This window comes from Choloepus didactylus, chromosome Y, assembly GCF_015220235.1.
Source record: "Choloepus didactylus isolate mChoDid1 chromosome Y, mChoDid1.pri, whole genome shotgun sequence".
Lineage (NCBI taxonomy): Eukaryota > Metazoa > Chordata > Mammalia > Pilosa > Megalonychidae > Choloepus > Choloepus didactylus.
The window spans coordinates 42,246,147-42,266,742 of NC_051335.1; the positions used below are offsets into that span (position 1 = coordinate 42,246,147).

At 41.9% G+C, this 20,596-nt stretch overlaps 1 protein-coding gene across 1 annotated transcript in view; it reads right to left on the minus strand.

The window, feature by feature from the left end:
• Nucleotides 1–20,596, minus strand: part of LOC119524112 (collagen alpha-6(IV) chain-like) — a 59,414-nt gene that overhangs the window by 253 nt on the left and 38,565 nt on the right. Inside the window, 10 exon segments of the mRNA XM_037822763.1 lie at nucleotides 426–586; nucleotides 2,291–2,395; nucleotides 7,174–7,314; nucleotides 8,247–8,357; nucleotides 9,430–9,499; nucleotides 10,357–10,410; nucleotides 10,876–10,920; nucleotides 11,963–12,022; nucleotides 18,351–18,404; nucleotides 19,788–19,880. Of these exon segments, the coding sequence (XP_037678691.1) occupies nucleotides 426–586; nucleotides 2,291–2,395; nucleotides 7,174–7,314; nucleotides 8,247–8,357; nucleotides 9,430–9,499; nucleotides 10,357–10,410; nucleotides 10,876–10,920; nucleotides 11,963–12,022; nucleotides 18,351–18,404; nucleotides 19,788–19,880 (894 nt within the window).

Below are 20,596 nucleotides of genomic sequence, written 5' to 3' on the forward strand. Positions count from 1 at the left end.
AAAGCAGACACTTGGTATATTTTGGCAGTGTCTGGGCCCTTTGTTATGTTGTCGTCTTGGATTATAATTGCCTATTTATTTTCTAAAATTTTGAAGTCTTTGAGGACAGGAATGTAGTCGTAATTCTAATTTTATTATCAGGGCCCATCACAAGGCTAGGCACATGTAAACTATACATTTTGTGGGAGGAAGAAAGGAAGGGCAACGGGTAGGGAGGGATGGTGTGAGGCAGTATAGTTAGGTTAAGGCAAAAACAGACTTTAGAGACCATCTAGTCAGACCTTTTCCTATTACAGATTAAAAACGGGAAGCTTTGTTTTATCCCCATCTTTTGTTCAAGTGCTTTACAAAAGTGACTGGTGGGGAGGGAGGGGGACTTGAAAGCTCTTATTGCTCCCTAAGGTCCAAAGTTGGGCAAAACTTACTGGATCCCCTGCTGGGCCCTCTGTGCCCTCAGAGCCTGAATCTCCTTTGTTTCCTTTAAGGCCTGGTAGACCCATGAGACCCGGTGGCCTGGGCAGGCCCGGTTGCCCAGGTGGTCCAGTGTCGGAGACACAACCATCACAAGCACAAAAACCTGAGTCCCCTGGAGAAAAAAAACAGACAACATGTAACAAAATAGGATGGCCTTCTAAGAAGAAGGGAGACCTGATAATAGTAATCCGTGACTTGAAAACCCTCGTGGAGGGAATTAAAAGGCCTTCAGAGAACAGATAAAATGAACCAGCTTCATTCTCCATCAAAGTATGTCTATACTAGTGATTCTGATTTCATTTGTCTGGGATGGGGCCCAGCCATTGGTACACTGAATGTGTGGAGGTCAGAGAACCACTGACCTACACTAACCAGGCTAAGGGCTGGAATCCAACCCATTCAAAGTTTCTCTTTACCAAAATGTCTTTTTTTCCCTGATTCTGTACGCTTGAGACAAATGCCAACTAAATTAACGATAGGGATTTCAACAAAGCACCTTTGAAGAGGTGTTAAGGAGTCATTAATGCTGTAACACAATCACCTACATTTTCCATGCCTATGATCTGGAAAATGAGAATTGGTGCCAACATAGGTGACTCTGAGGTCCCTTAAAATCCTGCAGGGTCTCTTCCTATTTTTAGAAAAGTATTAATCCTGAAACTCTGAGAGAACAATCTGTTCTCCAGGTCAGTGTTTCTCCAAGTGTGTTCCTGTGATGCTTGTTATAAGGCAGACTGCTGGGCCCCATTCCAATCCTAGTCAATCAGACTCTCTAGAGGTCAGACCCTAAAATCTGAATTTTAATAATCTCCGCCTAGGCAATTCTCATGTACAGTGATGCTTGAGAATCACTATTCCAAACTTTGGGAAAACTTTCTGGCCCCATGGAAAGGGATTAGCATTGTCCCTGTCTTAGGAGGGAAAATGGTATTGAGAAATATACCAGCTCTGCAGTGAGTCAAAGAAAGGCCAAGATTAACATCCTAAAGTCCAGACTTGTAATTTAGTGCTCTCTCCCCTCAAATAGTCTTCCTTGGCTCTGAACTGCAGGGATAGAGCTTTCAGAAACTTCTGAACTAACTCCAGGGCTTGGGTAGTAAATTTCATGACAGTGCAATGAGAATGGAGTAAGTTAGTACTTAAGTTAGTACTTCTGTTGTGAAGCTGTTAATTCCCTGAGGGAAGAGGAGAGATCTCAAATACCCAAAACCCATAGGCCATCCCCACATGTAGTAGTTTCCACCTCTTATTCCATTCTGGCCTAGGCTGCAACCATATTGAATTGATTTATTTGAGCTTTAGCATCTTCTCCTCAGAGTAAGGAATAGAGGAATGACCCAAAAGCTGCAAGGAGACAGAGAGAAGCAGTGCAGCCAAAGACTTGGGTAATCAATCAGTTCTTCAACATCAGTGAGGACTGGAGTTGTTTTCTGTGAACCAGCTGGCTTTTTCAGAGAGCCAGGTTTGACCTATTCAGAGTCCTTTCCTTCTGCCTCTAGGTGATGATAAATGACTTCCAGCCTTGGTCTTGCAAACTGGGAGGGATTGGAGTGTGTACTGGTTAACACCCTGGGCTGCCAGCACCAGTTCTGCAGAACAGGGTAGGAAGAGTAGCCTGCAAGCCACTTTGGTTTATGTGATCTCAATTGCCAGCCTCAGTCTTAAAGCCCCAAATACAGCCCTTCCAGCAACCTTATCAAATCCCCATCAAGATCCAAAATTGCTTCTGACCAAGACTGCTGTTGGTCTGCTCACACCCCATAAAGCCTTCTCTGAGGACTTTGGGAGGAAAAGAAATTCAAGGGGACAAAATCACCTTTTACTCCTTTGAGGCCTGGGTTTCCTTTTGGACCTCGTTCTCCTCGGAGACCAGGGAACCCTGGCTCTGTGTCCTGTAGGGTTCCAATCTCAGATGCTGGACCTTTGGGAAAAAGAAACACAAAAGATTGGCACCTTACATGAACCTGATGACTCACACAACTCAGCACAGCAGCTCAGTCACCAAGGTCTGAGTCCTTGTGGCTCAACAAACAAAGCAGAGACAAAAAATCCAAGATAGGGACCCCAAGTATGCAGCAAGGGGCCAATACAATCCCCTATTGGCTTGATTCATTCTACTAATATGTACAGAATGCCTACTATGTTCAAGGCACTGTACTTGACACTGGGGATACAAGAATGAACAAGGTTGCTTCAGCAACTCAACAATCCCTGCACCTGCTCTAGAGTCCCCTTAGGACAAAAGAGGAAATTGTATAAGTTGCAGTGGACACGGGATTTAGGTTACAAAGAATCATGCTGGGGAATATTTCCAAAGTCAGTGATGGCCAGCCTTTCTCTCAGAAAACAAAATACTATACTCCGGTAGAAGATCTCAGAACAATCCCTGTGCAGGCTCTTAGCAGTCATCTTCCACACTGAGGATCCAGGCTTGCCTTCTCCTTTCTCAGACTCTCAACCCACCCCATTAGAATCTTGTGGACCAGGAGAAGCTTGAAGGAGCCAATGTTGCTTCTTCAGGAGCTAAAAGAGCAGAGGCCAGGGGGCTGAGAATGGTGAACAGTAGAATAGGAATGGATACAAAATTCAGAAGGTAATCAAGTACCTAGGAATAAACTTAACCAAAGATGTAAAAGACCTATACAAAGAAAACTACATAACTCTACTAAAAGAAATAGAAGGGGACCTTAAAAGATGGAAAAATATTCCATGTTCATGGATAGGAAGGCTAAATGTCATTAAGATGTCAATTCTACCCAAACTCATGTACAGATTCAATGCAATCCCAATCAAAATTCCAACAACCTACTTTGCAGACTTGGAAAAGGTAGTTATCAAATTGATTTGGAAAGGGAAGATGCCTCGAATTGCTAAAGACACTTTAAAAAAGAAAAACGAAGTGGGAGGACTTACACTCCCTGACTTTGAAGCTTATTATAAAGCCACAGTTGCCAAAACAGCATGGTACTGGCACAAAGATAGACATGTATGTCAATGGAATCAAATTGAGAATTTGGAGATAGACCCCCAGATCTATGGCCAATTGATCTTTGATAAGGCCCCCAAAGTCACTGAAATGGGTCATAACGGTCTTTTCAACAAATGGGGCTGGGAGAGTTGGATATCCATATCCAAAAGAATGAAAGAGGACCCCTACCTCACCCCCTACACAAAAATTAACTCAAAATGGACCAAAGATCTCAATATAAAAGAAAGTATCATAAAACTCCTAGAAGATAATGTAGGAAAACATCTTCAAGACCTTGTATTAGGAGGCCACTTCCTAGACTTTACACCCAAAGCACAAGCAACAAAAGAGAAAATAGATAAATGGGAACTCCTCAAGCTTAGAAGTTTCTGCACCTCAAAGGAATTTCTCAAAAAGGTAAAGAGGCAGCCAACTCAATGGGAAAAAGTTTTTGGAAACCATGTATCTGACAAAAGACTGATATCTTGCATATACAAAGAAATCCTACAACTCAATGACAATAGTACAGACAGCCCAATTATAAAATGGGCAAAAGATATGAAAAGACAGTTCTCTGAAGAGGAAATACAAATGGCCAAGAAACACATGAAAAAATGTTCAGCTTCACTAGCTATTAGAGAGATGCAAATTAAGACCACAATGAGATACCATCTAACACCGGTTAGAATGGCTGCCATTAAACAAACAGGAAACTACAAATGCTGGAGGGGATGTGGAGAAATTGGAACTCTTATTCATTGTTGGTGGGACTGTATAATGGTTCAGCCACTCTGGAAGTCAGTCTGGCAGTTCCTTAGAAAACTAGATATAGAGCTACCATTCGATCCAGCAATTGCACTTCTCGGTATATACCCGGAAGATCGGAAAGCAGTGACACGAACAGATATCTGCACGCCAATGTTCATAGCAGCATTATTCACAATTGCCAAGAGATGGAAACAACCCAAATGTCCTTCAACAGATGAGTGGATAAATAAAATGTGGTATATACACACGATGGAATACTACGCGGCAGTAAGAAGGAACGATCTGGTGAAACATATGACAACATGGATGAACCTTGAAGACATAATGCTGAGCGAAATAAGCCAGGCACAAAAAGAGAAATATTATATGCTACCACTAATGTGAACTTTGAAAAATGTAAAACAAATGGTTTATAATGTAGAATGTAGGGGAACTAGCAGTAGAGAGCAATTAAGGAAGGGGGAACAATAATCCAAGAAGAACAGATAAGCTATTTAACGTTCTGGGGATGCCCAGAAATGACTATGGTCTGTTAATTTCTGATGGATGTAGTAGGAACAAGTTCACTGAAATGTTGCTATATTATGTAACTTTCTTGGGGTAAAGTAGGAACATGTTGGAAGTTAAGCAGTTATCTTAGGTTAGTTGTCTTTTTCTTACTCCCTTGCTATGGTCTCTTTGAAATGTTCTTTTATTGTATGTTTGTTTTCTTTTTAACTGTTTTTTTCATACAGTTGATTTGAAAAAAGAAGGGAAAGTTAAAAAAAAAAAAAAAAGAAAAAAGACAAACAAGGAAAAAAAAAAAAGATGTAGTGCCCCCTTGAGGAGCCTGTGGAGAATGCAGGGGTATTCGCCTACCCCACCTCCATGGTTGCTAACATGACCACGGACATAGGGGACTGGTGGTTTGATGGGTTGAGCCCTCTACCATAGGTTTTGCCCTTGGGAAGACGGTTGCTGCAAAGGAGAGGCTAGGCCTCCCTGTATTTGTGCCTAAGAGTCTCCTCCTGAATGCCTCTTTGTTGCTCAGATGTGGCCCTCTCTCTCTGGCTAAGCCAATTTGAAAGGTGAAATCACTGCCCTCCCCCCTACGTGGGATCAGACACCCAGGGAAGTGAATCTCCCTGGCAACGTGGAATATGACTCCCGGGGAGGAATGTAGACCCGGCATCGTGGGATGGAGAACATCTTCTTGACCAAAAGGGGGATGTGAAAGGAAATGAAATAAGCTTCAGTGGCAGAGAGATTCCAAAACGAGCCGAGAGATCACTCTGGTGGGCACTCTTACGCACACTTTAGACAACCTTTTTTAGGTTCTAAAGAATTGGGGTAGCTGGTGGTGGATACCTGAAACTATTAAACTACAACCCAGAACCCATGAATCTCGAAGACAGTTGTATAAAAATGTAGCTTATGAGGGGTGACAGTGGGATTGGGAATGCCATAAGGACCAAACTCCACTTTGTCTAGTTTATGGATGGATGTGTAGAAAAGTAGGGGAAGCAAACAAACAGACAAAGTTACCTAGTGTTCTTTTTTACTTCAATTGCTCTTTTTCACTCTAATTATTATTCTTGTTATTTTTGTGTGTGTGCTAATGAAGGTGTCAGGGATTGATTTAGGTGATGAATGTAAACAATCGAAAGTACAATTTGTTTTGTATGACTGCGTGGTATGTGAATATATCTCAATAAAATGATGATTAAAAAAAAATAAAAGATACCATTTATAATAGTATCAAAAATATCAAATTCTCAAGATAATTCTTATTAGACTCATAGTATAAGCTTAGTAAGCTGTAGCTTTCTTTTCCATCCCCCCATCCAGTACAACCTCTGCACCTTCCTAAAAAACACACATGATTGAGTGGTCCCTTTGTTTAAAATCCCTCATAGTTTCCAAGCTGTGTACAGTTAAAGCCCAAACATCAAACTTCAAAGCACAGTATATAAGGGTCCATATGGTTGGTCAATCTACTTTTTCAGCAGCATCACCTCTCTTCTTCTATAGCCCCCTCCCTCTCTCCCCATCCACCCCCTGCCACTCACAAACACACACACTTACACTTTGGCACACCGTACTCACTCCACAGCTAGTATTGTTCTTGTTATTAATATTTATTGTTTTGATCATTTCACTAAGTGAGTTTTTCCCCTACAAAAGGCTGGAGGTTAGAATTTTAAATGGATAATAGCTACAGATGAAATTGGAATCAGAAGATAAAGGGTTATGTATGTCACTAGAAGGAAAGCTAGAGGATAAAACACGGGACTGTATAACGCAGTGAAGCCTGTTGTGGATGATGACTGTGGTTAATAGTACAAACACAAGAATGTTCTTCCATGAACCCGAACAAATGTATGTCACTATTACAAGGTGTTAATTATAGGGTGGTCTATGGGAAAAATACAACTAATGCAAACTATGGACTATAGCTAACAATAATATTGTAAAACTCTTTCATCAGTTGTAACAAAAGTACCATACAAATACTAAGTGTCAAAAATAGGGGGGTATAAGAGGTATGGGATTTTCTTTTTGGAGCAATGAAAATGTTTTCAAATAGTTGTGGTGGTGAATGCACAATCTGTAATTATACCGAGAGCCATTGTTCATACACTTTGGATAGATTGTATGGTGTGTGAATAAAACTGTTAAAAAAAAAAAATTCAGAAGGTATTAGGTAGCATTTGGTCATCAAGATGGCCAAAGTTTGCTTGTTCCTTGATAAATAAGAACACTCTGCTATAGTTGATAACTGTATCAGTATCAGTACAGTAGTTGATAACTTTAGAGCCAGGACTCTGAACAAGGATGGGGCTTTCATCACTGCCCCTTTGCAGTTAGCATGTATCCTGGCTTAGCTGTCTCACAGCTAAGTGAGATGCTCCTTCAGCAGTCACTATTCTGCAGTCTGGATCACACCTAAGTCTCAAGACCAATGCTAGAAAGGAACAACTTACCAGGAGGTCCTCATGGGCCTGGTGGGCCTGACAAACCATCTCTTCCTGGGAGGCCAGCTGCCCCTATTGTGGAGCAGCCTGGGTCTCCTTGGTCCCCCTTCAGGCCCAGAATACCCTGAGACCCCAGTGCACCTGGGACACCTAGAAGGAGAAAGCCACACAAAAATGTTCATCGTATCATTCTATTCTTCAAAGGTGTTCCAAAACAGTGGCAGCACATTGAAAACTAACCCCTAGGGAAAACGTGGGAAAGAATTTACCCTTTCTTGCCTCGAGTTAGAAGGGTCCTTAGGCATCATCTAGCCTAAACTTTTGGGAAACTGAGGCCCAAAGTAAATAAGGAAACATGGTCAGGGGCTTCTTGGTGGCAAACCTGAAATGAAAACCTGTGTTTCCAGCCTCCCATTTGTCAATTTTTCTACCTTGGGGCTAGGCCAGCAATGCCTCCTCCAAATGGCTGCTTTAAGAACACAAGTATCTTTACAGACACCCATCTCCAAGGAGTTTAGAAACTTGCGCATTTAAAAGTAATGTCTGAGGCTTTATGTCTGTGACACCACTGCCTCCCCGAGTCTGGCATGCCCTTCCTCTGCTTGAACTATACAGTGGCTTTTGGGTATGTCCCTCTGAAGTTGGCTCGGGATGTCACCCATTGGATCCTGGCACCATTTAGCACCCAAGTTAAGCATAGAATAAAGGCATGGGTATAAATTTTCCTCTGGGCTTTTGTTAGCCTCTCTGCAAACATCAGCTGGGATGGCACATTCACAGAACAGGGACAGGGCTCCAGCAGCCCATCCCAGGACCCCTCTGGTTGCTGCAAACTGCTGTGGTAGTCTCAGGTTGCCTGTCTAGCTATCACATATTACTTAGGCTAAATAAAAGCTGCTCACTCAGGCCCCACCCCCACGTACATTAGCCTTGGCTAGCAGTGGGAAACTTACTGTCTATAGTCTACCTTTCCTTTGACTTTGGCTAGGTGTATGTCCAGATCCAGAGGTATAGAAGGGGATGCTGGGTGCCAGAATAGATAGAGGACTGATTAATGCAGAGAATGGGTTAATTTGTTTCACCTGGAAAGAGAGCTGGGGAGCCAGGACTGCCAGAAGGGCCAGGCAGGCCCTGGATGCCTTCATCTCCTTTAAGAACTGGGAGGACTTGTGCACCTGGGTCTCCAGGATAACCTGGCATTTCGATGAAAAAAAAAAAAAAAAAAGCAGTAAAGAAACTCAGAGGAGGCCCACAAATGTTACAAAGTGCCCAGGAAGAGATGCAGTTTGCTGCCCTGGGTTTATAAGTACCTTTTTGTCCTTCCCAGGTCTCACATTTGCTGATGGCCTCACAGGCAGTGGGCCTACCAGAGACAAGTCTCCATTAGTGTTCAGAATTGGTTTGGCCAGGGTTTGCCTTCCTTGATAAGATTTGATAAGAGCAAGGAAGGTTTTTCTATTACTGCTAATCTGTAATGCCTCAAATGCCCACTATTTGAGTTAAGGTATTGACATCTACTACACATGTGTAGATTTCCTGGGAATGGAACACAGGAAGCCACTGTCAGTGTCAACGAGTTTACCAGACAGGGCACGGGCCTGAAGTGATGAGACCACCCAGGCCTTATTGAAACCCAGATGGAAGAGACACTATAGTAGAAGCCTTTAGTTGAGCAAGAAGTAGCTGGAGATACTGGGCAACTGGATCTCTGGGGAAAGCAAAGGGAAGAGTTGAGCACACACAGTAACTAGGACAAGGAGAGATGAAGATAAGCTTTCTAAACATCACATAGTATTGTTGAGGGGAGTGTCAACCACCGGTTCCCTTAGCCAAAGATACTTTTCCCATTTCTGTTAAAATTGTCAAGCTCAAGAATGCATAGGATCATCTAAATGAGACCCTGAGTGTCCCACAGCATCAGGCTGAAGTCAGCCCAACTTGGGAGTTTAAGCATGACTAGGAGAAGCATTTGCCTCAAATCCAGGCCCAGGCAGATCCAATTCCTAATCTTGCTGGACCCAACCCAAAAATGGAGTGCTGGGCTTGGCCTCTCTACCCAAGAGATGGGAGATAGCTTCATTCCCCAAGCTCAGGACCCATGAAGGATTCCTGGTCTTCCTTTGAAGACTTGGCACTTGGACACTTGGGAGTGCCGGGTTTAGCAGCAATCCAGTGGCTGAAAAAAATACCTTTTAGCAATTACAGGGGATATAGAATTTAACTCCCTGCCTTTTCTTCTTCACTCTAATCAGTGAAAATTTGCACCTGAGATCACAGCACCATCTGTGTCGATGAAAACTTCTGGGCCTGGCAGGCCAATGCCACCCTTTTCACCCTGCAAAGATTAATTCATTAAATAAAAACATTGTCATGACCTCATCACCAAAGATCTATGTGCCCTCAAAGCCAATACCCAGGAAAATGAAAGATTACTTCTTATGTAGGGTCAACTAGTTCAATAACTTTCCAGGGTCAACCACTCCAATAAATTTCGATGTCCAAAAAATTTGAGGTGTAGGCAACACTCAGTGCCGACCTGAGGCCTGACAATTGCAAACTTGTCAAGGACAAGGGATCTCAATTTTTGCAATGCCACTCCAAGACAATCTGCTTCTGGGCCTGGGGAACATATTACAGGCACAGACAGCATAGCAATACCCAAGAGGTCCTAAGAAGGGAGAAGAGTTTCAACTTTATTTTTTTACTCTCAGGAGGCCTGGAAGTCTGCTACTGTCACTGTCCTTGTCAGTGGATGATGTCAGGCAGAGGAAGTCAAAGGAGTCTTAATTGTCCAAAGAGGCACTCAGGCATATCAAGAGTGGGGTGGTGAGGGCTGTCTGCCCCCAGTGTAGGCAATAAAGGAATGCATTGTCTGTAAAGAATTTAAAAACTACAATAAAACCTAAATATTGATCATTCTAAACAATGTCAATAATCAAATATTCCTCTTCAGAGGAATGGACTTGCTCCCATCAGCCCCTGCCCTTTGGCCTGCCATAAATCAAGTAGCATCTAAAGAAGGCTTATCACCTTTTTGTGTTCAAAGTAGGTTGCATGTGCATTTCTTACGAAAAGAGTGACATCTAAACTCTCAAAATACTAAAAATACCTCATCTCATATGTAGGCATTTATGATAATATTTCACCCTTCAACCTCCCCAATTCTGGATTTTCACTTTCCAGCAACATTACCTTAATTCCTGGGAATCCATTAAGCCCAGGGAAACCTGGGGATCCCTTCTTGCCCTGTGACAGAAACATGGTTATCACTAAGCTGAATGTCTAAGATCATAGGAGGGGTTGATCTTTGAGTTAGTCCAGGGGAAATCGCACAGGAAACTTGGCTGGCATTCTACGATGTGGCTTCTACCTGACTCTGGAAGCTGTAAAGTCTTCCAGAAGGCAAGATGACTCTAGGTATCCAATTTGCATTTTAGGAGTACAAGGACCACAAGGCTAGAGTGGATACAAGAAGACAGGCCTTGCTAGGCCCTGATAATAAGTCAAGAAATATGACCACAACATGGCCTGACAAGGCACTGATTTGACACTGGCTTCACATTTTCTTGGGTGAAAAAAAAGAAGAGTGGCTAAGATTATAGGGAGATAGACAATTAATCCTTTTGGTGTGATGACCATGTTATGTAAAGCAAAGGGACTCATTGACTAGGGATTTGCACCCCAAGCCTTTAATGAGGTTAAACAAAATACCTGACTCCCTGGAGGGCCTTGGATTTCTTCCAAACCCATGGGACCCTGTAAAAAGAATAGACTTTTGAAAGAGAATAGACTCACCTTCAAGAAAGATTAAGAGCCCACACTAGAAAAAGCCACTGCACTTAAATAACAAAGCTATCCAACCGAGTTCAGGATTTAACAGCTCCTAAAATCAGGTAAGAGAATGTTCCTAGACCTGGCTTAATGACTTCTTTATAAGCACTAATCCATCAGGCTGAATAGCCTCATGGAGCATTTTTTAAAAGTGCTAAATAAATGGAAACATTTTAAGTACTAGGCAGAATTTGGTAAAAGGTTTGGATGGTATTATACTTAGTCTGCATTAATTCCAAGTCAGGAGATTTCAAAATAGATTACGGGAGGGCCTCTTGTCTCCTACTCCAAATGCATTCTTTGTTGGTGATCATGTATTTTCGAGACAAGGGAGTAAAGAAAAGTAGAGAAAGAAAGAGCAGGTTAATGGATGAATATACCTGAATACTTGTAGGACACTTAACAAGCTTCATGACCATACACAATTTTCAAAAATGTTACTTCTTTAAGGTTAAGATTGGTCAATTGCTTACAGCCTGAGACCTCAGTGTCTGAAGCTAGGAACCAAAGAGGCCAATAGTTATTTCTCCATTTGAAGTGAGATTATTACTGGAAACTGTTGAATGCAAACATCACCCACTACGTTCTAAAACTTCCCAGGCTTGTTTTTATCCTATAAAGATTGCACTTGCCCTCTTTTTCCCATTCCTGCACACCCCCTGCCTCCTCCTGGCATTTCCTGGGAAAAAAAACGGGATGTAAGCAAGACAACACTCAATCTTTAGCCCAGAATATTATTATACATGAAAGCAAGTGGTACATTATTCCTTATTAAAGGGAGCCACTTGGTCAAGGGAATGGGGCCAAGTGGAGAGGAGATGGTTTTAGGGGTCTATCAGAAGGTTGAAAGAGAGAAACAAGAGAAGCTTAGGTGGCCACCAAGCTATATAATGGAAGGAAGCAAATAGGGAAGAAAATGGACCAGGTGACTTGGCAGTCCCAGGTGAACAACATTCCAGGTTCATACCCTAGGTCCTGGCAAACCAGGGATTCCCTTTTCTCCTTTTTCTCCAGTGGTTCCAAATCCCTAAAGGAAGAAAAGAAACTACAGGTTATAACATTCCTTTCCTCATAGGTCTCCTGTCTCCATCCAAAGCACAAAGGTAATTTCAAAATTCAATAGACCAGCTATGCTTTCCAACTACGGAAGCTCACCATGCTGTCTCTTGTCACTCAAGACATAAGATGCATATAGGGCCTGAGAGTAATTTGGACCATTCATTCAAGGTTCCCCTCTGGTTCTAGAAGAAATGTCTTCCTCCCAAAACATAATTACATGTATGTGTATCATCATGGAATAACAGCATAGAAATAATTAAATATCTACCCTCCTTGATTTTACAGATGGGTAAACTAACTCCCAAAAGGGTTAGGCATCTTATTGAGGGTACAGAATCAATGAGAGAGCCAGGTCTTCTGACTTCCATTCCAGGGATCTTTCCATGAGAACAGGCTGCCTTCCATTATCTAGGAGACTGATTGACCACCAAATGTAGGATTGTGTAAATCCTTGGTGATTGACAATGGAGGAATGAGATTTTCTCCTTTGGAGACATGATGACTGAGACATCCTCTTCAGTGGTAGGGAATATTTCTATGTATGCAAGGCCTGGAGCCTGGCAACTCCTTACCAGGATGACAGGGTTCTTGTGTGGGGCACTCCAAAGGGGACTGTGAGATGGTCTCCAGTCCCTCTTGCTCTGCTCACAAGAGGTGAAGGCTTGCTTCTCTTGGGACAAGAGAGTTCCCTCCTCTCTGAATCCAAAGCAAGTATATTCTGGGTCCCCCAAGATACAGAAGAGTTCATTATCAAATTGGATAAAGTCTTTCACAGCAAACTTAACTGAGGCCATTTTGTTGTAGTTGTTGAAAATTGTAGTTTCTGGGGCATGGATTTTGGCAAAAAACATTTAGGCCTATTGTGAGAGTAAAGGAGGCAGTTAAGCCATCTCAAACATAAGCTAGTGAAAGACAGTAAATGTGGTCATGGCACATTTCCTTTTGTCCTCTTGATGTGAGCTGGCCCTGCTAGTGTGAGTTCACTCCTCCAATCCTATCTATAGCTTTTTCTTCCTCTTATATGCTTGGTGTATTCCCATGGGTACTGAACACTGGTTCAATAGCCCTCAGATTTCTCAGCCCAGGGGTTTTTCTTATTTGTTTTTGTCTTAATGTGGGATTTGTTGTTGTTGTTGCTTTTTACTGGGAGGAGGGTGTGTGTGTGGGGGGGGGGGGGTCAGTTCAAAGCAGGCTTTGGTTCCTACTTATCTTTTCTCTTTTCCACATCTATAGTTATTGTGCATCAAATAGTCCAGACCTCTTGCTGAATAGGATTTCTCTTTAAAGGCCTGTGGTTCAAACTGAATACAAGCTTATTTGAAATCTTAGTTTCTGCATCTCACATCAGAAACCAAGGCATGCTGCCACCTGGTGGAAAGTACCTTTTGGTCACTGAAGTCAAAGGCTTCAAGCAGCCTTCCCTATGGCCTGTCCATTAAAGCTATGAGACTCTCTCTTTCCTAAACTCTTAAAGGACTAGGATTGGTTGTATATGAAAGTTTTATAAGCAGAAGTTCTATGTCGTACTCTCTTTTGTCTCCCTCCAAGTCATGTCGCTGCAGGCTGAACGCATACAAGGTGGTGCAGTAAATACTTGCTGAATTGAAGGAATAATAACAGAGAGAACAAAACTGTTACAAAGGGTGAAGGAAAGTGTCCAAAACCATCCCATGCCCTACAGTTTTCTTACTCACAGTTGTAAATACAAGGCAGCTTTGTATTTCTGATCTTCAGAAAGCAGAAAGTCTCTAGATTCTTGCTTTCTCAGAGAGAGAGTCTAAGAGCTTCTGTTACAGTGTGAACAAAAATAAATAAATAAACACAAATTTAAAAACAAAAGAATAAAAAAAAAGTATGTTGGGGTGGGGCTTAAAGCCAACAAAACATAAATGACTTGGCAAGACATTGTGCTGTTGGCTCAGCTTGCCTCCCAGTGCAGGGAGGCCCTGTACAGGGATCTGCTGAACAAGCTGTTCTATCACTATGTCCTGTGACCTGCCCTGTCACAATCAGCCCTTGTCATGGGTTATCCTGCACCTGCTACCTCCACACCCTTTCTTAACCATGGCCAGGAAAGCCTCATTAGAGTTCTAGCTTAGCTGTTTCTAGGCCTTCTCTCCTGGACCCTGTGCTCCTGCTGTTTTTTAGTTCTGGGGAGGCTGAACTGAAGAAGAACCCTACCTACTCAGTAGTTACCTCAGATTCACCCAACAATTACCTCAGGATTTGCCAGTTTCTTCTCTTCTCCATCCCTTCCCTTCTTCCATTTTGCGGTACCCTCTGTTTTCTGGTCCCTTGGACAGTGGGCACACAGGTATATGATTGTCTCTTACAATCTCCACGTGATGAACTGCGGCCTACATGTGTGAGTGTGCTGATGGGGACGATGGGGTAAAACATGTGCAACTGGGACTGAATCAGAAAATCAAGGATATTTGGTCACTGCAGAGGGGGCAAGAGAAAGAAGGTGAGGCATGAATCTGTCATGTTGGCTAATTGTTAGTAGCTCCTGCAAAGATTTAGGCTCAGACAAGAAGGAAGCAAATGGTTAAAGGGAACATTTTGGATTCCCTGGAAATTTCTGTCTTCAGTGCTGTCTTGTTTCTCAGTGAGAACTGATAACTGAAAGTCAATGTGAGGACTTTGGGTTTGAGAAATGCTTCCTCTGCAAAGCCTGGAGTACCTCAAGTACGTTACCACCTTTCTTCTCACAACGTTCTTGGCAGAGGACACATTAGACTACCTATGAATATCTCCATTAAGCAGACAGAGATATTAGGACTTAAGGAGTTACATGATTTGACCAGGATCACACACTGATTTAAGAGACATATCAATCAAAAGCAATGTATGGGCCCTGTTTGGATTCTGATTCAAAGAAGACAACAGTAAAAAATATATCAGCCAAAGTGGGCTGGCAACTCTAGTTTCTTGATTCCCACCCTTTGAAAACACACTGTTCTTATATAATGGGAGGCATTTTCCAGTTTTGGTACCTTTACAATCATCTGGAGTTTCCGTTTTTCACCCCACACTGTGAAACACTGAAAATACTGAGCTTGAAACAGTATTGCAATTTACAACCATGCATTGTTGCCTCTCTCTCTCTCTCTCTCTCTCTTTTTAACAAATGGGAACAGGTTGAAATTGAAGCTGGGGAAATTCTCCAAGGAAGAATGTGGACAAGAAGGGGAGGGAGCATGAGACAGTGACCCCAATAGCACCAGAGGAGATCATAAAATCCCTTCATAGAGATTTCAGAGATGAAAACACCACCACTGCCGTGACAAGAATGAATTCAACTGTAGGGGGCAGTATGGTATGGGGGAAAAGATCTGAATTGGCTAGCATTCAAGAAAACTGAATTTCAGTCTCAGCTCTGGGAATAACTAGCTGTATGACTCTGGGCAAGACTCTTTATCCATTTAGGTTGTGGTTTCCTCATCAGCATGAAAGGCATAAGCCCAGCTCACCTTACCTACCTCACAGGGATGATGCTGGGTGACTAGAATCTATGTGAAACTGCTCTAGAAAGAAAGGTGACTACCTTATTCCTAAACCCACTGGAAAGCACCTTATATCTGTGCTGTACAATAGAAATATCACGTGAGCTACTATGTTATTTTAAGTTTTCCAGTAGCCACATTAAAAAAGTAAAAGCGAAGAGGTAAGATTAATTTTAATAATATTTTATTTAATCCAAAATATCATACATATTATCATCTCAACATTTAATCAAGTAAAAATTATTCATCAGATATTTTACATTCTTTTTTCTATACTAAGTCTTTTAATGTGGTATTTTACATTTACAGCACATCTCAATGCAGACTAGGCACATTTCAAGGCCTTGATAGGTGCGTGTGGTTATCATATTGGATAGCACAGCTTTATACTTTGTAAAGAAAATTCGCATTGCCAGTTGAGCCCCCAAAGTGTAGATTTGATTGTTACCAAGTTTCAAAATTGTATACAGAGAGAAGTTCAGTAATTTTCCCAAGTTCCAGAGCTGGAACTGGGTGTAGAGTCCAGGTCATTCTGCCTCCAACACCAGGGTTCTCTTCCTTTCTGATTCATTAAACAGAGTTGATTAAAATCAAGAAAACTGAACAGACTGAAGTCTATGCCCTTTTGTTTCTACAGAGTAATAGGGGTCACCATGGAAGGAACCTGTGCCACTGGCTCCACTGGCTCTGTTTTCTTGCCAACAGGAGAGAACCAAAGTCTTTCAAAGAACTGTAGGGAAGCATTGGAGCCATCTATCTCCATTATGCCAGCAAGCAGGGGCAGACTCAGTCATCTTTGGTTCATCCATTTCCCTCTTGACCCCTACACCCAATCCATGAAAATCTTGTCAGCTCTTCTTTCAAAACACATCTTGAGACTGAAGAGACTTATCACCCAAAAGCAATGTATGAGCACTGTTTGGATTCTGATTCAAACAAGCCAATTGTAAAAATATATTTATGAGAATCAGATAAATTTCAATACTGACTTGCAACTGATATTAATACTGATAATTCATACCTGATGATGATTTTGTCACTATGTTTTAAAAAGTCTACATCTTCTAGAAATATCGAGATATTTATGATGAGTGATATGTCTGCTATTTGTTTCAGATTGACCATGAGTCAATAATTGTTCAAGTTGGATGATGGAGTTACAGGGGAATCAATATACCATTCTTTCCACTTTTTAATACATTTGAAATGTTCCATAATAAAAAGTTCTAAAAGATTACATTTTCAATCCATCCTCTTGTTTCCATTTCCACTGCTGTCCAAGCCATCACCACCTCTTACCTAGACTGCTGCATGAGCCTCTATGCTTGCTGCCCCCACCAACTTCCTGCTCACATACCACTCCCAGCAGCCAGAGTGATCTTTTTCAAAATACAAGTCAGAGTCTTAGAATGGCTTCCCCTTACATTTAGGAAAAAAAGCCACATTTTATCTACAAAGGTTTCCATGATCTGACTCCTGTCTCTCTGTTTCTTGCCTTGTACATAGCAAGGAACCTTGCTGTTCCTCCAAAATGATGAGCTTTCTTTAAATGTACAAGATTTCTATTCGGAATGATAGAAATGCTTTGGTAACGGATGATGGTAGCGCAACACTGTGAACGTAGTTAACAGCACTGAAATATATATCTGAATGTGATTAAAAGGGGGAAATGCTAGAGTGTATATATGGTAACAGAATAAAAAAATCCATGGAACTACACAGTGAACACTACATTAAACCATGGACTACAGTTAATATTACAATTATAAAAATGTGGTATCATCAGTTGTAACAAATGTTTCACACCAATGCAAAGTGTTAATGATAGGGTGTTTTAGGAGAATTCTGTATTTTATGCATGGTTGTTCTGTAAACTGAGAACTTCTCTATTAAATAAAAATAAAGAGAGGCTGGAAAAAAAAAGGCTGAGCTTTTTCCAACCTCAAGATCTTTGTACTTATGGTTCCCTCTGCCTGAAATAGCTCCCTCATAATATTCAGGTCTCAGCTCATGCATCACCACCTCAGAGAGGTCCTTCTTGACCATTCTGTCCAAAGTAGCCCACCCACTCCCCACCCACTCTCCATCACTTTACCCCATTTTCATCTTCTAAATATCACTTGCTACTATAGCAAATTGTTATGGACTCATTTGTTCACTTGTTTATTGCCTGGCTCTCCCCTCACTTCTCCCTGCCACATTAGAAGGTAAGCTCCTCAAGGACAGGAACTTTGACTTATTTACTGTTGTAGCCTCAGAGTCCAGCAGAATGCCAGACACACGGGGGCCCTCAGAAGGCATTTGCTGAATGAAAGAATCTAATATACAAAGGCAGAACATGAAGATAGGATTAATAAGATTAGCTACCATTTACTGAACAAGTATGTGTCAGGCATGTTTTCAGCCCTTTTCATGCATATTATCTCATTTAATCCTGACAGCCACCCCATTATTATCCCTTTTTTATAGGTGAAGAAACTGAGACTTGAAAGTGTTATGAAAATTGTCCAAGATCACATAGCTAGAAACTGGTCAAGCCTGGGTCTGTTTCAACTCTAGTGCCTGAGCTAATAATCCCTAAGATATGTAGGCTTGTGGGGAACCAGCTATTGCCCCTATGGGTCTGAGAAAGGAGAACATTTCCTTAAATGCCTTCTAATAAGGAAGATGGTAGAATTCTCTGCAATAACCATGAGATGGGGGTTTGGGGTTTTCCTGTTAGGCTTCTACTGTTACAGCTTTTGTCCAATCAGATCCTTAAATATCTGTTGCGCAAGCAGGGACACTTACCAGGAGGCCCAGAGGGCCACTTGTGCCGGGGAAGCCTTGAAGCCCTGGTTCACCCTGGAAAAGTCAATCAAAAGTTATTGCAGGAGAAAGCAGTGAGCACAAAGGAGGGTGGCTCCCTTCTGCTACTGGGGCCAGGGAATGGGGAACTGATGGGGTGTCAGGACTGGGGCTCCAGAGAGTGGTAGTAATTACTCAGGCTCCCTGACTAGTAGCTGCACCAAAATGTCTTAGTTTAGGGAGTCTTTTGTCATGTGGGAAGGACCCAGGCCTATGGCAAGTAAAGAATACTGTCTAAAACAGAATGTCAAATGTCCATGCTAATTGGGAGACAAAGTATAATCCCTTTATTTCATTTTATTTCTGGTGGAAGAAGCTAGTCAATGAGATTTCCGGTTACAAATTACAGGCTGCAAAGAAATCAATGATTTTGGGAAAAAAGGTAACAATTACAATTTGGATAGGGACATATAGCTTTCTAATCTGTCTTCTCATGATATGCTAATTTAGTTATAGCTTAGGTCTCCCTAAGGTTTGGGAATGATCAGGAAGGCAGGCAATCTCTCTCTGCTTCCTGACAGTTCCCAAATCAATGATTACTTCCTGTAAACCTGGAGAGGGCTTGTAGTTGTTGATTCCACAAAAAGAAGAGTAAAGGAACAGGAATAAGCTCATTCCCCTGCCTGGGCCCCATGGCCACAGGAAGAGAATCACAGAATTTAAGGGGATTCCAGGAAGGAAGGGAATACAGGTAAGAGCAATCCTCACTGCTCAGCTGGATAGCAACTGAAAGTTTTCTGCACACCTTAATAACATTCACCCATTCAAACACAATTCTTCTCACAACCATGAACATAATATACACTCACTTAAAAATACAGATTATAAAATCTCTAGATTAAAAAGGTTTACAGCTTAAGCCTTGGTAATTCAGAACAGGTAAATTAGGGCATCAACTGACAATTGGTGACAGTATACTCTATTTGCAGGGTCAAGTTTTGAGGGCAAATAAATTCTTTTAAGAGATAACACAAAATAACAATTAATACTGCACATGTTCCATCACACTGCTTTGGGGACAATATAAACTGTGTGGAGGGGGATGGAATTTAGGAGAAAAAACAACTATTTAATGTTTGTTTTAAGTTACTGAGCATCTTGAAGAATGAATCTGCATAACTGAAACAGAAAACAGCACTTAAATGAACACTCAGAAACCTAGGTATGTACACTCATACCCACATACCAAAAACCAGACTCAGACTTTTTAGAAAGCTTTTCACAAGGATAAAACAAAGATGACCTTTAACCTCATTTCCAAATAAAAATCCATTACCCAGAACCCTTTATTCCTCAAGTATAATCTGGTTATTTGAGTTGAATTCTGGTATTAATAGGAAAGGGCTTATTAACTTTTCCTATTCTTAAGGGTTCACCTACCTTGGATCCTTTTTTGCCTTTGGGAAATCCCATAAATTCCAGTTCCCCAGTGGATGGTGGAGGTCCTGCAGGGCCAGGGAGGCCAACATCTCCCTAGAAGATCCAAGGGAATGTAAAGCAAAGCATAAACCACACAAACCATTTCTCCAGAGGGTGGGTTTATCTTCTGGATGCAATTCACAAGTAAACCGTCCATTGCTTCGACCTCTGCACCCTCACCCTTGCATCAGTGAGGGAACAGCTATCACTGCCACGCACTGAGAATTATAAGAGTGACCAAATGCATTTTGCACCACTACTGCAGAGACAGGAAGCAAGAGAAATGAAAGAAGTCCACAGATTCATGGTTACCATGATCATGCATGAAAGGGTATTTAGAAGAGAGCCAAAAAAAGGTTTGGGCAAGGTGAATGTCCATATCTTGGCAACAGTGATGAAACTCTAATTGGTCCAACCTCTGCCAAGAGCACAAGCAGTGGCAGTGAAGTCCATGTTGGAACACTGGGGGCTGAATGTGCAATGCAGTCCACAAGAGGCAGCCATGAAGGGTGGGGAGGGCAAGCTCCCAGGCTCCCACAAGGCTGCCCAAAACCAGCAAATAATTTGTATGGAGGAAAATGAGGGAAGGAGGGAAGTAAAGGGGGATGATGAAAGAGGTTAAGAAAGAGAGAGAAGGAGGGATGGAGGGAAGAGGAGAAGAGAAAAGGAAAGAGAAGATGAGACAAAATATAAAACAACAGGGAAATACCCAGGTGAAAAAAAAGAGAAGTGAGATATTTTGAGCAAGTGTGTTTTGTAAGACACACACA